The 18,874-nt window shown below is 41.0% G+C and overlaps 1 protein-coding gene and 1 pseudogene across 2 annotated transcripts in view; one reads left to right on the top strand and one right to left on the bottom strand.

The window, feature by feature from the left end:
- Positions 1–18,874, bottom strand: part of ttll7 (tubulin tyrosine ligase-like family, member 7) — a 122,346-nt gene that overhangs the window by 93,833 nt on the left and 9,639 nt on the right. For both annotated transcript variants that reach the window (XR_016495319.1, XM_021599946.3), the window contains exons 2-4: positions 10,966–11,313; positions 10,372–10,503; positions 4,919–5,040 (exon numbers count right to left, since the gene is read on the bottom strand). Coding sequence is in view for 1 of the 2 variants with exons in the window: in XM_021599946.3 (XP_021455621.1) it covers positions 4,919–5,040; positions 10,372–10,503; positions 10,966–10,990 (279 nt within the window). In the remaining variant the exon portion in view is untranslated. The remainder of the gene's footprint in view (positions 1–4,918; positions 5,041–10,371; positions 10,504–10,965; positions 11,314–18,874) is intronic.
- Positions 2,420–3,084, top strand: LOC149984050 (E3 SUMO-protein ligase ZBED1-like; annotated as a pseudogene).

Genomic DNA, 18,874 nt, shown 5'->3' with positions numbered 1-18,874 from the left:
AATAACCTCAACCAAACATTTTCTGTAGTTGCGGATTAGACCTGCACAACGGTCAGGAGGAATTTTGGACCATTCCTCTTTACAAAACTGTTTCAGTTCAGCAATATTCTTGTGATGTCAGGTGTCAACCACTCTCTTGAGGTCAATCGGGTTGAGGTCAGAACTCTGACTGGGCCACTCCAGAAGGTGTATTTTCTTCTGTTGAAGCCATTCTGTTGTTGATTTACTTCTCTGTTTTGGGTCGTTGTCCTGTTGCATCACCCAACTTCTGTTGACATTCAATTGGCAGACAGATGGCCTAAAATATAGATAAACTTGGGAATACATTTTTCCACCGATGATAGCAAGATGTCCAGGCCCTGAGGCAGCAAAGCAGCCCCAAACCATGATGCTCCCTCCACCATACTTTACAGTTTGGATGAGGTTGTCATGTTGGTGTGCTGTGCCTTTTTTCTCCAGACATAGTGTTGTGTGTTCCTTCCAAACAACTCAACTGTAGTTTCATCTGTCCACAGAGTATTTTGCCAGTAGCGCTGTGGACCGTCCAGGTGCTGGATGTTCCACAGCGAACTTCAGACGTGCAGCAATGTTTTTTTTTTGGACAGCAGTGGCTTCTTCAGTGGTGTCCTCCCAGTGGAGGAAAATCTATCATGATAGGTCATTGAGGCAAATCTGATCAGCATGAGAAAAGACACCTACATATACAGTTTCAAGTCTCTAGGTCAAACGGGGTGGCGGATGAGAGTTTTAGTGAGACCGCTTATAACAGCACCGCCTATAGGCCAATCGGCACCATTATTTTTCACCAAGTTACTCATGGCCTCTAGTTTCTGTGTGCCAAATTAGAAATAAAGTTAACAATCTACACTGAGCATACCAAGCATTAGGAACACCTACACCGAGTTGAACCCTCTCCCTAGGACTGGGCGATATATAAAAAAATGTTTCCGTTATATTCGACTGTGTTTTAGCATACTAGACAGCCTTTCACTAATTGTAACCACGCCGCATCAGTGTAGCGGCGGTAAGAGTTCCACCAAAATGGAAAGTGAGGAAGCCAGCTCAGCCTCTCGTGAGGAAATCAGCAAATCAAATGTATTTATCAAGCCCATCTTACATCAGCTGATGTCACAAAGTGCTGTACAGAAACCCAGCCTAAAACCCCAAACAGCAAGCAATGTAGGTGTAGAAGCACGGTGGCTAGGAAAAACTCCCTAGAAAGGCCAAAACCTAGGAAGAAACCTAGAGAGGAACCAGGCTATGAGGGGTGGCCAGTCCTCTTCTGGCTGTGCCGGGTGGAGATTATAACAGAACATGGCCAAGATGTTCAAATGTTCATAGATGACCAGCAGGGTCAAATAATAATAATCACAGTGGTTGTCAAGGGTGCAACAGGTCAGCACATCAGGAGTAAATGTCAGTTGGCTTTTCATAGCCGATCATTCAGAGTATCTCTACTGCTCTCTATCATCTTCAAACAGGGCAGCAATGTTTTTTCAGTAATATGGAAGTGGTTCGTTCGGGTTTAAGAGGTCTGATGTTCAGCAAACTAATGTCCTGTGTAAAACGTGTCGAAAGACAATTGTTTCAAAAAGCAGCAGGACAACTAACCTCTTCCATCACCTGCAACTGAAACACGTGGGGGAATGGGAGGAATGCATGAGACTACGCAATGCCGATTCCAGTTGCCCGATTCCCAAAACATCTGCTAAAAGACAAACTGAACGTTTGATGAGCGAAGACCGACAGGTGTGCATGACAACTGACAGTGGGAGCAACATGATAAAAGCATTTGCGCTTGAACAACTGGATCCGCCTGCTTTGAACCCAGACTTCAACTCGCCATCGGTAAGTGTGACATTGGATAATTAAAGTGCAACAAAAAAGTTATGTTCAGGCCAGCTAATATGTTAGTAGTTGTGTCATTCTGCCAATCCAACAGCAAATAACCACAGGCTGTTTTAATTATAACAACATTAACTAAATTAATACATTTTCAATCAAAATGATTATATAAATTACATATTCAAACAGCTAGTGGTCAAACATTCCTAAACAATAGAATAGACAGAGGGAGAAGAAGAGAGATTTGTCTGTAGCACAGACTGAGCTCAGTCTACACACTCGCCAGCTCTCAACAGAGTCCCCAACCAGGTGGGGATCAAGACAGAAGATGATAGAACGAATCCTGGAACAAGAAAAGGCCATAGCCCGAGTCCTGGCCTCAGAGAAGAAAAGCATGCACCTGCTGCCCAACTATCAGGATATTGATGTGTTGGAGTCAGTGAACAAAGCCATAGGCCCACTACAGGAATTCACTGACATGCTGTCTGGGGAGAACTACGTCAGCATCTCATACCTCAAGCCTGTGCTAAACCTGTTCAACAGCAGCCTCCTGTAGCCAGAGGAAGGTGAGGGCATGCTCACAAAGAAAATCAAGAGTGCCACACTACAGTATCTCAACAACAAGTACGAAGATCCTTTCACAGTTGAACTCCTTGATATACCCTCGCTGGTGGATCCCTGGTTCAGGACAACATATAAAGCAGATGACAAGATTGAGAGCATCAAACAAAGAGCTGTTTTGGAGCTGAAGTCTCTGCTAGCTGAGGAAAGCACACGTCACCCTGGCACAACTGTGCACCAAGAAGAAGAAAGTGAACCTGTGTCTAAGAAGGGCAAGAAAACACTTGCAAGCTTCTTCAAGAAGACAGTGCTGTCTGGCCCACAGTCAGAGGAGGACAACATCAAAACTGAGTTGTCAAGTTACTTGATGATGTCCCCTGACACAGACCCAGACAAAGACCCACTTGAGTGGTGGAGTCTCCATGAGGCCAAGACTGAGTAAGCTTGCTTAAAAAGTACTTGTGCATTTCTGCTACAAGTGCCCCTTCAGAGAGGGTCTTTAGCACAGGTGGGAACATTGTGACATGTCACAGGGCATGCCTCAAGCCAGAGTCATTAGACAGGCTTGTGTTCCTCGCCAGAAACTTGTGAAGAACAAAGTAAAGGAAGATATTTTGTTTGACAGAATATTTAATTTATTATTGTGCAAATTCTTCTTAGGGATACATGTTTTCATTCTTAATTTTTTATTTGATTTGCATACAATGATGACAGCCTGGCAAGCAGTGTTGTTCATTTGTTTTGCACAAATAGGCCTTGAGGCCTTGTATATTTAGTTTTTTTAATAAAGAAAATTCAATTAAGAATTATGTCTTGGTCTTTAGAGAAAAACAAGAGAAATCGAGATATATATTGTGAATTGTCCAAAAATGTAGATAGGCCATATTGCCCAGCCCTACCTCCCCCCGCCCCTTTTTCCTCAGAACAGCCTCAATTCGTCAGGGCATGGATTCTACAAGGTATCGAAAGCGTTCCACAGGGATGCTGGCCCATGTTGACTCCAATGCTTCCCACAGTAGTGTCAAGTTGGCTGGATGTCCTTTGGGTGGTGGACCATTCTTAATACATACAGGAAACTGTTGTGTGGAAAAACCCAGCAGCGCTGTAGTTGTTGACACAAACCAGTGCGTCTGGCACCTACTACCATACCCCATTCAAAGGCACTTAAATATTTTGCCTTGCCCTTTCACCCTCTGAATGGCAGACATACACAATCCATATCTCAGTTGTCTCAAGGCTTAAAAGTCCTTCTTTAACCTGTCTCCTCCCTTTCATCTCCACTGATTGAAATGGATTTAACAAGTGACATCAATAAGGGATCATAGCTTTCAACTGGATTTGCCTGGTCAGTCTACGTCATGGAAGAGCAGGTGTTCTTAATGTTTTGTATACTCAGTGTATGCTTGAGTTGTTTGACTATGTCAAGAAAAAAAACATCTGAGAATAACAATAGGTTTCTCAGCTTAGCTGTGAACCCCTAAATATCGGTGAAGTAAGCAAGAATTTCCTTTATTTTTCGGAATAAGACCTGACTAACATTGTTTTTAATAGGCTAAATTGCACACTCTCAACATGTGTTCTTGCAATTTGTAGTCTGTGACATTTCAGGTTTAGATATGATCATTTATCACTAAGTAGCTTGGATGTAGTGATCTAGTTTTCAAAGTAACTAAAGTTAAGTACTATAGTTTAATGGTAGCATTGGTGCAGCTTAACTTCTTTTAGTGTAAAGTAATTGGTACCTTGGTAAAATATTTCTTCAGAGTAGCTTCCACAACACCTGTGCGGTTAGATTGTTGTTCTCACATCACTTGTTAGTTCGTTGTTCTCACATCACCTATCATGATGTGCGCACATGCTGCACTCCTCTCACTCATGTGACTCAGCTGCCTGCTGCACCACTTTCTCAACACACACACGCCCCCCTCTGGCCTGCCCCCTCCACTCACTAACTCACTCAGCAACAGCCTGCCTCACTGCCTGATAGTCAGCAGCAGGTCAGTGAAATACATTTATGCTTTTAAATGCCTTGGTGGCTGAGGTGTAATTTAGAAGGGTCCATGCTATCCGGGGTCCTTTGGACGTCCCCACCCCATTAAAGTCAAAATGTAAAATGTTTAAGGTTAGGTTTAGGTAAGGGTTAAGGTTAAGTTAGGGACGTCCCAAGGATCCCATATAGAACTGACCAATTTAGAAGTACCCCAAAAACCCGCAACTCATACATTTTCATCAGCGGCATCGTTATCAAAGTAGCCCAATTTGACGGGAAAACCACAGACATGGAAACCCTCCGATGTTCTCTGAAAGTGTTTACCTCTATTGTGTTTGAGGCAAGATGTACTGCATTATTTTCTAATTAATTTCTCAACACAAATTATACTGCACCCTTCCCCCTTTAGAACTTACTTCACAAACAAACATCTTTACTTTACAGTAAGAAACTCTACCCCACCCCATGTGGAAGGTCACAGGCATACCAAAGCAAAGATGTGTCAAACTGTTCCCTACATACCTGGTAGTTCCTGAGATCAGCGATTTTCTCGTGCTGCACAGCCGAGTCGCTCCAGATGAGGTTGGCTGTCTCGTCCTCATCTCGGGTTTTCAGGAAGGCCATTTCATTGATTGCTATCCGAACTGGAAAACATAACATAATTGAATAGTCACTAAATTAGTCAAGTCATTAACCACTGGTCACACCACATAATTTCAACGTGGATAATTGGGAAATATTTGGTTGAGAAGTTGATTCAAAGAGATCACACTCAAAAAGACAGCCAAAAATGTGTTGAATTTCCAATATGTTATCAATATGCTTTCAAACCATTTAAAAGCACAGCAAAGTCCAAATGGGAATACAATGTCAGATATCTTTTTTATTTGTACAACAGATTGTGTTATCACTTTAGAGACAAATGACCTGGATTGCAGTTGAGATCACATTAAAAGTACATGGTGCATGTGATCAATGCCGTTCGAGATTCAGCACAGATTATTACAGCAATTGTGAAGACCTCCACAGACCTGCGATGAGCTATCCATGCTATCCTGAACATGCACGCTACACATAAGAAGAAATGTATAGTTACAGTAACCTCTAAATGTGGCCATGGATGTTACTCATTTTAAGGTTGAATGTTACTTTTGTTTGTAAAATAGCCTTTATTTTAGGCTATTTAATGTATTACAAAAGTAACATTGAATTGTGTTTGGTAGTTTGTGCCCAGTGGGTAGACATTCATCTCACTAATAATAAGTAGGTTATCTTTATTCATATATATTTTTTTACTTCAGTAATGCATCTCAGGCTCTATTTTTGGCTGGTGATAGAGGTTCAAGTGTCAAATGCAAGTGAGTTTGCAATTTCATAATGTAAAAACTGGAGCACTGGCATTTTCCACCACTTATGCCAGGCTCAGCAATTTACACTAAGGTGGGAGGGGAGGCAATATTTAAGGTGTGTCCTTAAAAACAAGTGCAAAAGTGACAATTTCATGCAGTGCTGAAGGGAAGTTTCAAGACCCACTAAAAGCATGTCTTAACAGTATGTATTTCTAGTCTTAACGCATGGATTTCGATAGCGGAAGTGCAGCCTATCCAGTCGCAACGCAAAGTGCCCATCGAACAAGAGATGTGCCTTTTGTGCCGGTGAATCTCGTATTTAGAAACAAAAAAGCAATTGGTTTTCCCCCATTTCGTTTAATTTGATTAAAAACCAAGCATAGCCTACCCTCTCCTTAATTTGCATTGGTGCATCGTTTTATTCTGGGCATGCATTAGCTAAGTAGCCTATGAATAAAGGGGTTTTATTCATAGGTTTTTGCCCTCATGCTTTTTCATGATTCACAATTGACATACCTGCATACTTCATTTCGCTAGTTAAAGTAAGCTATCCGTCCAAAGAGCGCCCCTCGTCCGATTGCCAAAGACGCTGTCCTCAAAAACTATTCAGTGCTTTTATAATGCCATATCAACGGCACATTATTTTTGAGAATGTGCCTTGCACATAGGAAGCGATACAATTCACAGGAGCCTAGTATTTTGTATAGACGTGTGAATGTTACGGGCAAAGACATTTAGGCCTGGGTGTGCACACAGTGCCATAGAACGAGGGATGTGATTTATGATATGATGATTCTGACCCCATCCTATTTAGAAATAGCGTTGTTGTTTTACAAAACAGATTGCTTGTTTTTGTTTCATTTGAACTGTTAGTGTCGGAGGAGAGCAGTGAGAGACAAAGGGAGTGAAGGGAGTTGAAAGTCCTTGTTGCCCAGCAACAGCCCCAAAACATCACTGCTCTAGAGGAGATCTGCATGGAGGAATGGGCCAAAATACCAGCAACAGTGTGTGAAAACCTTGTGAAGACTTACAGAAAATGTTTGACCTCTGTCATTGCCAACAAAGGGTATATAACAAAGCATTGAGATAAACTTTTGTTATTGACCAAATACTTATTTTCCACCATAATTTGCAAATAAATTCATTAAAAATCCTACAATGCGATTTTCTGGATTTTTTTCTCTCATTTTGTCTGTCATAGTTGAAGTGTACCTATGATGAAAATTACAGGCCTCTCATCTTTTTAAGTGGGAGAACTTGCACAATTGGTGGCTGACTAAATACTTTTTTGCCCCACTGTATTCTCATGTGTGTGTGACTCGTTTCAGGAAACTAGGCGTATGTCGAGCATCACTACTTCACAGGAACGCCATTTGAATATACTTCACAGATTTTGGGAAAAACTAGGCCCAGATCTGTTGATGGAATTCCAATTTGTTATTTGTAAAATGTATTTTAGGTAAAATGTATTTCAAATACATGTAGATACATTTGCATCTTTACTAAAATGCATGTAACACCTTAAAATGTATTCCAGAGATGCTTGTACTAGGGTAGTGACAAATGGACCAAAAATAATTACATTTAAACTGCATTTTTTGGGGGGGGGGGGTTCCAATAAAACTATAAGAAAAATTCATAAATTTCACCAGAATTCAGTTGCGCTGCTGCCAACGACATAGTGGTGGAGAGTTTAACTCCTTGCACGTCAACTCCCGGGCTCGTCTTCCATTTCTGAGTGTCAAGATTAGATTCCACTAGGAATCGATTTGGCAGATTCAGTATTTTTGGAACGGAGGAGACTGATTTGTACTTCCGAGAACACAAACACTCGCATCTTTCATAGCGAGCTAGCGAGGGACAGAGAGAGGGGAGGGGCACCATATAGGCAGGTCGGCCACCAGGCAGAGAGTCAGAAACGTGCACTAGGCCCATCTATGGGCAATGGAATGCTGTATCTTGCAATTTCATGGCTTGCAATGTCTCACAACTTCAGTAAAGCAGGGTATATCATCTATGAATAGGCTAGGATAATCTACACGTAAAAGAGACAGGTGAGTCCAAACAGTTGCAAAACGAAACAAGAGTTTCTATTGGACAAATTCAAAAATGTCCCTCCTCGTTTTCTTCCGTTAGATTATATTTTAAGAAACATTTTGCAACAGAATCTGCGTATTGAATACGCCCCCAGGCGAGCCAGTGCGAGTAAAAAAGTCAGATGGAACAGAGTACATCGGCATTTTAACTTCATAGATTTATCCGGTGGTAACTTGTGGAATAGACACCGGGGAATGCGGTTTTAACCAATCAGCTTTCAGGATTAGACCCACCCGTTGTATAAAGTTGTATAAGTGAGTGCACTCGCTCTGTCTGCCATTCTATGGTGAGTATGCAGTTTATTGCACTGTGGGCCACTTTATAGTTTACTGTCAATGTTAGCATACTAGAACTTTATTGTGTAGCAGTGTATAGACTGCAGATGTGTTCTGCTATTGTCATTTATTTCCTCTTATACTGAAAAATCCTTCTAGTTAGATGTAATAGATGCCGATTACATACAGCATATCATTTAAAGTCAGTATTGTATTCACATCTGTGTGAAGCCATATTTCATTACGTTTACATTGCATACTGTAGTAAGCTAAGCTGATTAAGCTTTTATACTGCATGCATCTTCTAGTCATAATTGTATATCATTCCTTTTTCTATTTCTTGTAGAACCACATCCTACAGTTCATTAAAGAACCTTAAAGAGTAGCAGTGTGTGGTTCATGGTGGTGAGGTGACAAGCCAATTAAGACAGCATCCATAGTGCTCTACCCGGCAGCCTTGTCGTGATTCAATATATCCAACCTAGCTTAGGTATCTGAACACAGGTTACCCATGCCCTATTTTACAAAAAAAGATAAATAAATGGCCCATAATATATTCAAATCCCAGTGGAAACCCGAAGTATGAGAGATAGGTAGCTGGCGCACTTAGACATTAATCCAATGACCGACTATTCATTATTCAGTGACTAATTAAAAATTCATATGCCATAACGAAACAACGTATTAATTCATTTCTTGAAAGCTTTGGCAAACCTGGAGATGCTGGACCTAATGTTGCGTAATTGCACTTTAACAAGTACAAATCTTTCCAATGTGACTGACAGTCCAATTACACTGGAATGTCTAATGGCATTCAGCTAACCTAAAGCAAAAAACAATGTGGGTTTGTCTGTTCCCTTTGATCCACTGCAGTGACTGACATACAATCCCATCAGTAACTCTTATTGTTGTTATGGTAGGATGTTGAAATTAAACTACGGTGGGGTTCAATAGCTCTATTTACATAAAGCTTTGGCATCCATTTCTATGGGAAGCATTACAAAAACAAAAATATAGTGTATCCTGTTTCTAAATGTGTATACATATTTGAACGTATTGAAAGGGATAGACAGAAATGAGCTGGGAGAACATAGTGTGAAGACCGGTGGGGCCAGGATTCGATCCCTCGCTGGCAGGGGGATTGCATATATGCCAAGGGCCGCAGCCTTAACGGCTCCACCAATATTATGTTCCATCTTTCATCATTACCTTTAATGATATACATTTTGAACAGGTGCAAGATTAGCTCTAGTAGAAATGCTTAGTCCATCTGGTCCTTCATGTTCATTTGCTACACTAGACACCCGCTATGGCTACAATATGGCCAGAATGAGAGTCTCTGCACAGCTAGAGAACAGATTCACAGCACGACTTACAACTACAGTACCCACCACAACATCCCTCTACCCATCAACCTCTCCCTGTGTTGCTGACTCCATACTTTAGTAGGTGGTGGGTTCACCCCTGAGATACCATCACCCAATTTACAGAATATTTGAAAAGTGCTTACTCAGCTCTTTTACCTTCCTTGGAAAAATCCACTGCCAGGTTAAATTACTTCACTTGAGAATGTACTGAATTGTCTTGGATATTTTTTCGAAGGCTTGACTCAATGAGTTATTGTTTTTTTAGAGTTTCAAAAACAAATGCAATGTTCAAATGGTCTGCCAAATCAGATAGTTCAATTAATGTTTTCCTTACATTTACTGTGGCTTTTTGGGTCACCACTTAACACTAGCCAGCGATTACACTAGCCAGAAACATAGGCTTTGTTTACTTGATGAGTCACAAGAAAACTCCCGTTTTAGGTGGGTCACTCCATAAAAAGTCAGGCAACCACTGAGCGAGAGTTCACCTGAATATGAGAAACTGTCTATAGGATCACATTCATTTGCTTTGAATTTTCCCTATAATTTAAATATGAAGCTAACATCACAACTCAGTGGCTTTGTGGTTATCGTGTCCACCCTGAGATTGGAAGGTTGGAAGTTCGATCCCCAGCCGAGTCTTACCAAAGACTGTAAAAATGGGACCCGATGCATCTCTGCTTGGCACTTAGCATTAAGAAGATATATTAGGAGTAAGGCCCTGCGATAGATAGACTAGCATCCTGTCCAGGTGGTGTACTTGTACATCAAGCTGCCTCATGCTACAGAAACAGGAGACAGACTCCTGCTCCTATGAGCCATTCTGGCCCGCTCGTGCAAGGCTTAACATTTAACATCACAACACAAAGCACAATATTCCCTCGTACCGATTTCATATTTGGTGCCAGCCACGTTGGCCGTAATGGTCCCCTTCTTCTTCTTGGTGCGGACCTTCCTTCTCCCACTGATCTGGTGGGAGCCCACAGATGGCCCGTTCATGAGGGATGGCCCTTGATCCTCTGAAGGAGGGAGCCACAGTACAAGATTAGCTACAGTACAGGGGTGAATTCACTACGAACCAAAAAAAGCAAACGGGCAGAAACTCTAGTTTTCGATGCAAAACGTTTTGCTACGATGTGCACTAATTAATAACCCCAGTACAGGGTGGGAGGATAGGATGTAGTGATTGGTTGGTTGGATATTCATACAGCTATTGTCTACAGTCCAGTTGTGACTCAAATGGATGCAAACGGACATACAAAAGGAAAAGAGAAAGGAGGCCCTGCTCTGTTATGCTGGAGGTGACCCTGCTATTATTATTCGCTGGGCGTGCATACATACTAGACTATATCTATATCTATATATGTGTGTGTGTGTGTGAGAGAGAGAGAGAGAGAGAGAGAGAGAGATAGAGGAGGGCATCTCAGCTCTATGAGGTAATTGGCCGTGTCAGGCCTGGAGAGTAGAGGTGTCATACTCACCTCCATCGTCAGGGGGAGAGGGCATCTCACGGGCCGGGGGATCAAAGGGGGGAACGGAGCACTCTGCCAGGCTAGCGGCCGAGGGGACACCGGGCAGGGCCCTCCAGAGACACTACTTATGTCTTCCCTGTCTGGACAAATTTGGTTACGGCAGCACAGAGCGGGATCATCTGAGCACTAGCCTCTCCTCTTCCCTCAGTCTGGTCATGAAGGTAGAGAAGAGGGGACAGCAGAGGGGGGAGGTAGAGGTAGAGGGTGGGGACCGGGGAGTGGGACTCCTCCTTCAGCCCAGCCACAGTGCGTTTAGAGCCCGCAGAGAAAGTGATGGATGTGTCGGGTGTCTAGTGCCTGTGGAGGAAGAGAAGAAGAATACTTTTTTTACAGCCAAGGTTGAGGAGAAGGAGAATAACTGCTGCTTGGCTCCATGCATGCTTTGCTCTTTGCTGCCCTGGACAACCTTTCGATGTGCAGCACGCACAGATCTCACACTATATAAATCAATCTGACACGAAGCACTGTGTCCTAAATGGAACCTTATTCCCCATGTAGTGCAGTACTTTTGACGAGGGCACATATGGTCCATAGTAGTGCACAATGCAGGGAATAGGGTGTCATTTGGGACACATCCGAAGCATTGCTATGGAATGAGTTCACTGTGACAGAGCTTCACTGTATGGAGCTGCGTGACTGAATACTGCACCCCTCTGGCGCTATAGCAGACGTACAGTCATGTAGTAATTAATGCAATTCCGTAATCACAACTAGCCCATATACAGGACAGCTGCATGGGAGAGTCATTAAATATTAATGCGGCTGTCAAATAAAAGGGTTTCAGGCTTGTCCCTCTTCTCTCTCCACGTCTCGTGATCGTGCCATCTGTGCCCGTTAATGGCTTGAGTGAACACAATCAGATGCAACTGTTGTTGAAAAGTAAAAGGAGGCTATCAAAATATCTGTAGCTCATTTTCTTATTTTGTATGGTGTCAATTGTGATCAACAGTATATTTTTCGATTAACCACAGCTCAACAAAAAAATGCCACTGTAGAGATCAACAGTAGCCTGTTGTGGTCATATTGTGAAATGCTCTTTAAGTGATTCACACGTTTGCCTATACAATACAGAAAGAACAACACAAACACACACACAGACACACACACACACTACCAGCCAGCTAAAGCAAAGCAGTTCCATTGATTCCATCAAAGTCAGCGTAATTAATTAAAATGGGAAAACAATCCAATCACATTACTCAATCACTCAATAACTCCCAGTCACTTCTATCCAAACAACGGGTTGCTGTGCTCTCTTCCCAGATATAGGCTAGTGCCAAGGCTCTCACATTTTTTAGTTACCCCTACCCAATGTACAACCATTTGTGTGTTCATATTCTTAATATCTCCCATGTATGAAATTAATGGTTGTGTAAAAATATTTTACTGCAAAAGTAAATAGATATTGTGACATAACTGGCTGGAGGGTGGATGGGCCACATAAGCTCATGTAACCCAATATTGCAAGCTCTGATATTGCAACAATTTAGAAAAAACAGTAGTCAGTTGTCTGTCCAACATCCACAAATAAACAGCCTTAGGATATCTTAATATATCTTAGAAACATGGACCTGTAAGCGCAGAGATACAATATGCGGAAATGTCAACTATGAATATTTATGATGAATGTAAGCTTTACTTTTTCGTAGCTGATTAATAGACAACTTTCCAAGTCAAATTTGCTCTCATTCAGTGCTGTATCATCCGGCCTGACAAAAATACATACAGTTGCACATGTTTTTTGATGTTGTGGCTAGTGTGATCTGCTCTAAGGAAAACAAGTGGGCTCAGACAATTAGATTTTTGGGGGTCCAAGGTTCCTTGAAAGATTTTGTATTTATTCCTATTCTTGTAGTCAGGGGCCACCCCAGATTATCTTTGGGGCCACCATGGATTTTGCGTCAAATGCAATATGGCTGCCATTATACCATTTGATGGAGGTTAAATCACATGTAAATCTGAATTTGGTAATCATACCCATAGGGACTGTTTTGTTGTAAATCTAATTTATTGTGGTCGTGGTTTGCTATATAAAGCAGGCAGACAGGCATCGAGGCATTCAGTTATTGTTCGATTGAACATTAGAATGAGCAATACTAGTCACCTAAGCAACTTTGAGCGTGGTATGATCATCGGTGCCAGGCGCGTAACAGTTCCAGTATCCCAGAAATGTCCGGCCTCCTGGGCTTTTCACGCAACACTGTGTCTAGGGTTTACCAAGAATGGTGCGACAAACAAAAAACCTCCAGTCTGCGGCAGTCCTGTGGGCAAAAACAGCTTGCTGACGAGAGGTCGAAGGAGACAAACCTGCAAATAACGCCGCAGTACAACAGTGGTGTGCAGAACGCACAAATCAACGGTCCTGCTATTGCAGCAGACGACCACAATGGGTTCCACTCCAATCTACTAAAAACAAGAAGAAGCGGCTCCAGTGGGCACGTGATCACCAACACTGGACAATTGATGAGTGGAAACACATCGTCTGGTCCGACAAAAACCCAGTTCTCGGTGCTTCATGCTGATGGCAGAGTCAGGATAGGTCGTAAATAGCATTAGTCCATATACCCATCCTTCCTGGTGTAAATGGTACAGGCTGGTGGCGGTGGTATAATGGTGTAGAGAATGTTTTTTTGACACACGTTAGGGTCCCTTGACACCAATTGAACAATGTTTCCATGCCACAAAGAATTCAGGTTGTTCTGGATACAAAGGGGGGTCCGACCCAGTACTAGATAGGTGTACCTTTTTACACAACCGTACGTTGCCCTTGTTTATTTTGTATTGAATGTGTTATTCTGTCTTTATAAGGGACTCAAAAGGCTCTTGGTATATCTAGGATAGGGTTTCTGTTAGAAAAATGAGGCGACGGACATTTGACCAGTGCATTTTGATTTACCGGACATTTAAGAAATTTACCGGACCCATATGCATTGGTTGCGTAACCAGATTATGGCGTCCACCCACGGTTCTCAGAATGAAAGAAATCACATTTTGTTTATGGTAATTAATCTTAACAGAACATGCAACTCGTATGCAAAGGAGTGCGACATTCTTACCGAATTCCGATGAGCAATTTGAAGATGTTAGAATACATAGGCTGCGTGTCCTATGGGAAGGCTATGGGAAGCTTTCTCTAGAGTAAATTGAATTAAATTGCCAAAATTAGCCGTTCAGCCGTCGCTCATTCATATATTTGTATGTACATATTCTTATTCATTCCTTTACACCTTTACACAAATTGTTAGGTTAGATCACTTGTTAGATATTACTGCACGGTCGGAACTAGAAGCACAAGCATTTCGCTACACTCGCATTAACATCTGCTAACCATGTGTATGTGACAAATACAATTTAATTTTGATTTGATTTAATTAGCTTACTCCTATCTATACAGAAATAAATACAATCACTCAAAATAGGCTACTACACCAGAAAGCATGATTTTTTTGTTTTGTTTTTGTGGTTTGTTTGAACTCTCATAGCCTACAGTCAGTCGGATGGGCCCGCAAATTGGGCAGAGCAAGCGGCAAATACCAAATAGATTATTGTTGAGTTGCGACTGTCAGTGAAAAGCAAAGAGACCCAGCCAGCCATATAGCAGTATTTCTAAATTCAAATCGCGGAAAAACTGTTTGGAAAACAAATGGCTATTGCTGTAAAGAGAAGACAATGAAAAGACTCCAAATTGTCTTTTAGTTCAACTTAATTGAGAGAAAAGTAGCCTAATATTGACCATATCCCCGGTGAGTGTACATATTCAGTCTATGGGTCAAACAAAATGACGATGGACGTCATTGTGTTTGTGTCTCCCCTTCTCGTAGGCCTAATACACGGATCAGACAACGTAATTTTTTTCCTTCTGTTTGTCAGTGTCTGCAGAATCGGCTACCCTGTAACTTTTGTTGTAAAATAAAAATAAAATAGATTTTGCTAATGTCTCCAGTCATATACTGTAGTGTAGTAGAATTGCATGAAATGTGTTTATAAAAGGCTAACATTTTCCTGTGCAAAGAAAGGAGGATCTGATGTAGCCAAAAGCCTACTGCACACTGCATTGAACAGTCTTCTTTGCAAACAGTGATTGATTTATATAATTAGTTTAAATTATGACTATCCAATCTACTCATCACATTAGGAATTGTAGGCTATATTACATAAGTCTGAGGATGCGTGAAATTCTTTATTATAAAGGTGCACTTTTATGGTGACAATTAGCTTCCTCAAACTTGAAACTGCCACATGAACTTTTCCTCAGCCAACAAGACGAGTAATGAACAGCAAAATCACTAGCCTATGTCATTCTACTATCCCCCATAGTAGAATAGTTTACCTATTCTATTGGTCAGCTTGTCCTTCAGTGCGAGAAAGAAATGGCCTATTCCAAACAGACTCTGGGACAGTTCTGGGGCGATAGATCCCAAATTGAGTAATGCAGACAAGGCAGCAGGCTACGCATGAATGTTTGTTCCATAATGCAATTAGAGGGAAAACACCATTGTGAGCAGTTTCATGTGACAGAGATTAAAATAACCATTAGAAACTGCAACAAATATCATAGGTTGCTAATATGACTAGGATTGTGCCTTTGGTTACTGGACAATGAAAGAAAGTTGATTTGAAAACCAATAGAACATGAGAGAAATGCTAGTTTCAATAGCATATGGAAGTCTTTATAAAATATCTGCATGCACGTTGTTGGATTTTTGGCAATGCTACTTTGAAGCAAGGGAAGACATGCCTCATAATATGTAGTAAAACATTCAAGTTTCAAACAATTAAGTATATGTTTTCAAAATGTATACTGCCTCCAGCTCATTGCAAAGTGACGTGTGAGATGCTGAAGCCTGGCTAGTTGCCTATGTACTTCAATGGCAAATGGGAAGTGCGCTTCAATTACCAGTTGAGAAAGAAAAATTGTAGCTTTTATAAACTATTGAAATAGTTTTTTATATACCTTGTTTTAGTATGCCTTTAGAATTGTTGATTGTGCTTATTAAAGCACATGTTTCACTCCAGCAGCAACAAACCGCCATTTGAGCTGTATCAGCAGCTCTAGGCTAGAAACCATTCTTTCTAAATGGGATTGTTTTTTTCTCCAGGACAATTGGCAGGCAGCAATTTTATTTATCGTCTTTTTTTGGGGCCAAAAGCCGGCTATTACTGGCTTACGAAAATCCTGATCTAGGACTATGAGTGGCACTGCCATGCCTCAGTTGTGTTTGAATACTTGAAAACAAATAGCTTTTCAATGTGTGTCCATGTTTAAATCCCTTTCACACAATTACAGCATATCAACAATGTCTCCTTCCTTTCCCCCACTGAAACTATACTGAACAAAGATATAAACGCAACATGCAACAATTTCAGGACACTGACAGCACCCGATGTCACAGGAAGGCCAAAAAGACAAATCAAGGACATCAACCACCCGAGCCATGTCCTGTTCACTCCGCTACTATCCAGAAGGCGAGGTCAATACAGGTGCATCAAAGCTGGGACCGTGAGACTGAATAACAGCTTCTATCTCAAGGCCATCAGACTGTTAAATAGCCATCACTAGGCGGCTACTACCCGGTTACTCAACCCTGCACCTGAGAGGCTGCACTCCTATATACACAGACATGGAATCACTGGTCAACTTAATGTTTACATACTGCTTTACTCATTTCATATGTATATACAGCATTCTATTCTACTGTATTTAGTCAATGCCACTCCGATGTTGTTCGTCCTAATATGTACATATTTCTTAACTCCATTCTTTTACTTTAGATTTATGTGTATTGTTAGATATTACAGCACTGTTGAAGCTAGGAACACAAAAATTGTTTTGAGTACAGGTCATAAGAACAGTAGACAAATCAAATCCAGAGGAATCTTTGAATGAAAAAATTATTATAAGAGGTGTGTCACAATATCTATAAACTTTTGCAATAAAATCTTTTTACACAACCATCCATTTCATATTTGGGAAATATAAGAGCTGTGAAAAAACATGGTTGTGATTCATTCTACCTCAGGTAGGTGTTTCTCAAAAAACAAATCCCATTTTGAGGATTGGCCACTAGCCTAATAGACAGGCAGGAGAAACAGACAGGCGGGCAGGCAGGCAGGCAGGCGGATGGGCAGACGGGCGGGCAGACGGGCGGGCAGGCAGACAGATAGGCAGACTCTAGAGGTCTACCGATTAATCGGAATGGCCGATTAATTGGGGCCGATTTCAAGATTTCATAACAATCGGTAATCAGCATTTTTGGACACCTATCATGGCCGATTACATTGCACTCCACGAGGAGACTGCGTGGCAGGCTGACTACCTGTTATGCAAGTACAGCAAGGAGCCAAGGTAAGGTGCTAGCTAGCATTACACGTATCTTATAAAAAACAATCTTAACATAATCACTAGTTAACTACACATGGTTGATGATATTACTAGTTTATCTAGCTTGTCCTGCGTTGCATATAATCGAAGTGGTGCCTAATAATTTATCATTGAATCACAGCCTACTTTGCCAAATGGGTGATTTAACAAGCACATTCGCAAAAAAAAGCACTGTTGTTGCACCAATGTGTACCTAACCATAAACATCAATGCCTTTCTTAAAATCAATACACAAGTATATATTTTAAACCTGCATATTTAGTTAATATTTCTTTTAACTAGGGAACTTGTGTCACTTCTCTTGCGTTCTGTGCAACAGAGTCAGGGTATATGCAGCAGTTTGGGCCACCTGGCTCATTGCAAACTGTGTGAAGACTATTTCTTCCTAAAAAAGACAGGCAACTTTGCCAAACGGGGGATGATTTAACAAAAGCGCATTTTCGTGAAAAAAGCACAATCGCTGCACGAATGTACCTAACCATAAACATCAATGCCTTTCTTAAAATCAATACACAGAAGTATATTTTTTTTTAAACCTGCATATTTAGTTAAAAGAAATTCAGGTTAGCAGGAAATACTAAACTAGGGAAATTGTGTCACTTTTCTTGCGTTCATTGCACGCAGAGTCAGTGTATATGCAGCAGTTTGGGCCGTCTGGCTCGTTGCAAACTAATTTGCCAGAATTTTACATAATTATGACATAACAATGAAGGTTGTGCAATGTAACAAGAATATTTAGACTGAGGGATGCCACCCATTAGATAAAATATGGAACAGTTCCATATTTCACTGAAAGAATAAATGTTTTGTTTTTGAAATAATAGTTTCCGGATTTGATCATGTTAATGACCTAAGGCTCGTATTTCTGTGTGTTATTATATTATAATTAAGTCTATGATTTGATAGCGCAGTCTGACTGAGCGATGGTAGGCAGCAGCGGGCTCGTAAGCATTCATTCAAACAACACTTTACTGCGTTTGCCAGCAGCTCTTCGCTGTGCTTCAAGCATTGCGCTGTTTATAACTTCGAAGCCTATCAAATCCCGAGATTATGCTGGCAATACTAAAGTACCTATTAGAACATTCAATAGTCAAAGGTATATGAAACAAATGGTACAGAGAGAAATAGTCCTATAATAACTACAACCTAAAACTTTTTACCTGGGAATATTGAAGATAGATATTGTTAAAAGGAACCACCAGCTTTCATATGTTCTCATGTTCTGAGCAAGGAACTTAAACGTTAGCTTTTTTACATGGTACATATTGCACTTATACTTTCTTCTCCAACACTTTGTTTTACATTATTTCATTATTTATTTCAGACTAAATAGATTTTATTGCTATATTATGTTAAGTTAAAATAAGTGTTCATTGTTCATTCAGTATTGTTGTAATTGTCATTATTACAAATAAATATATAAAAATCGTCCGATTAATCGGTATCGGCTTTTTTTGGTCCTCCAATAAATCGGTA

The sequence above is a fragment of the Oncorhynchus mykiss genome, chromosome 4 (genome assembly GCF_057628025.1).
Source record: "Oncorhynchus mykiss isolate SJ-2025 chromosome 4, ASM5762802v1, whole genome shotgun sequence".
NCBI classification, from domain to species: domain Eukaryota; kingdom Metazoa; phylum Chordata; class Actinopteri; order Salmoniformes; family Salmonidae; genus Oncorhynchus; species Oncorhynchus mykiss.
Note: the sequence above shows the minus strand (reverse complement) of the source record. Positions and strands in the feature narration are given on the sequence as shown.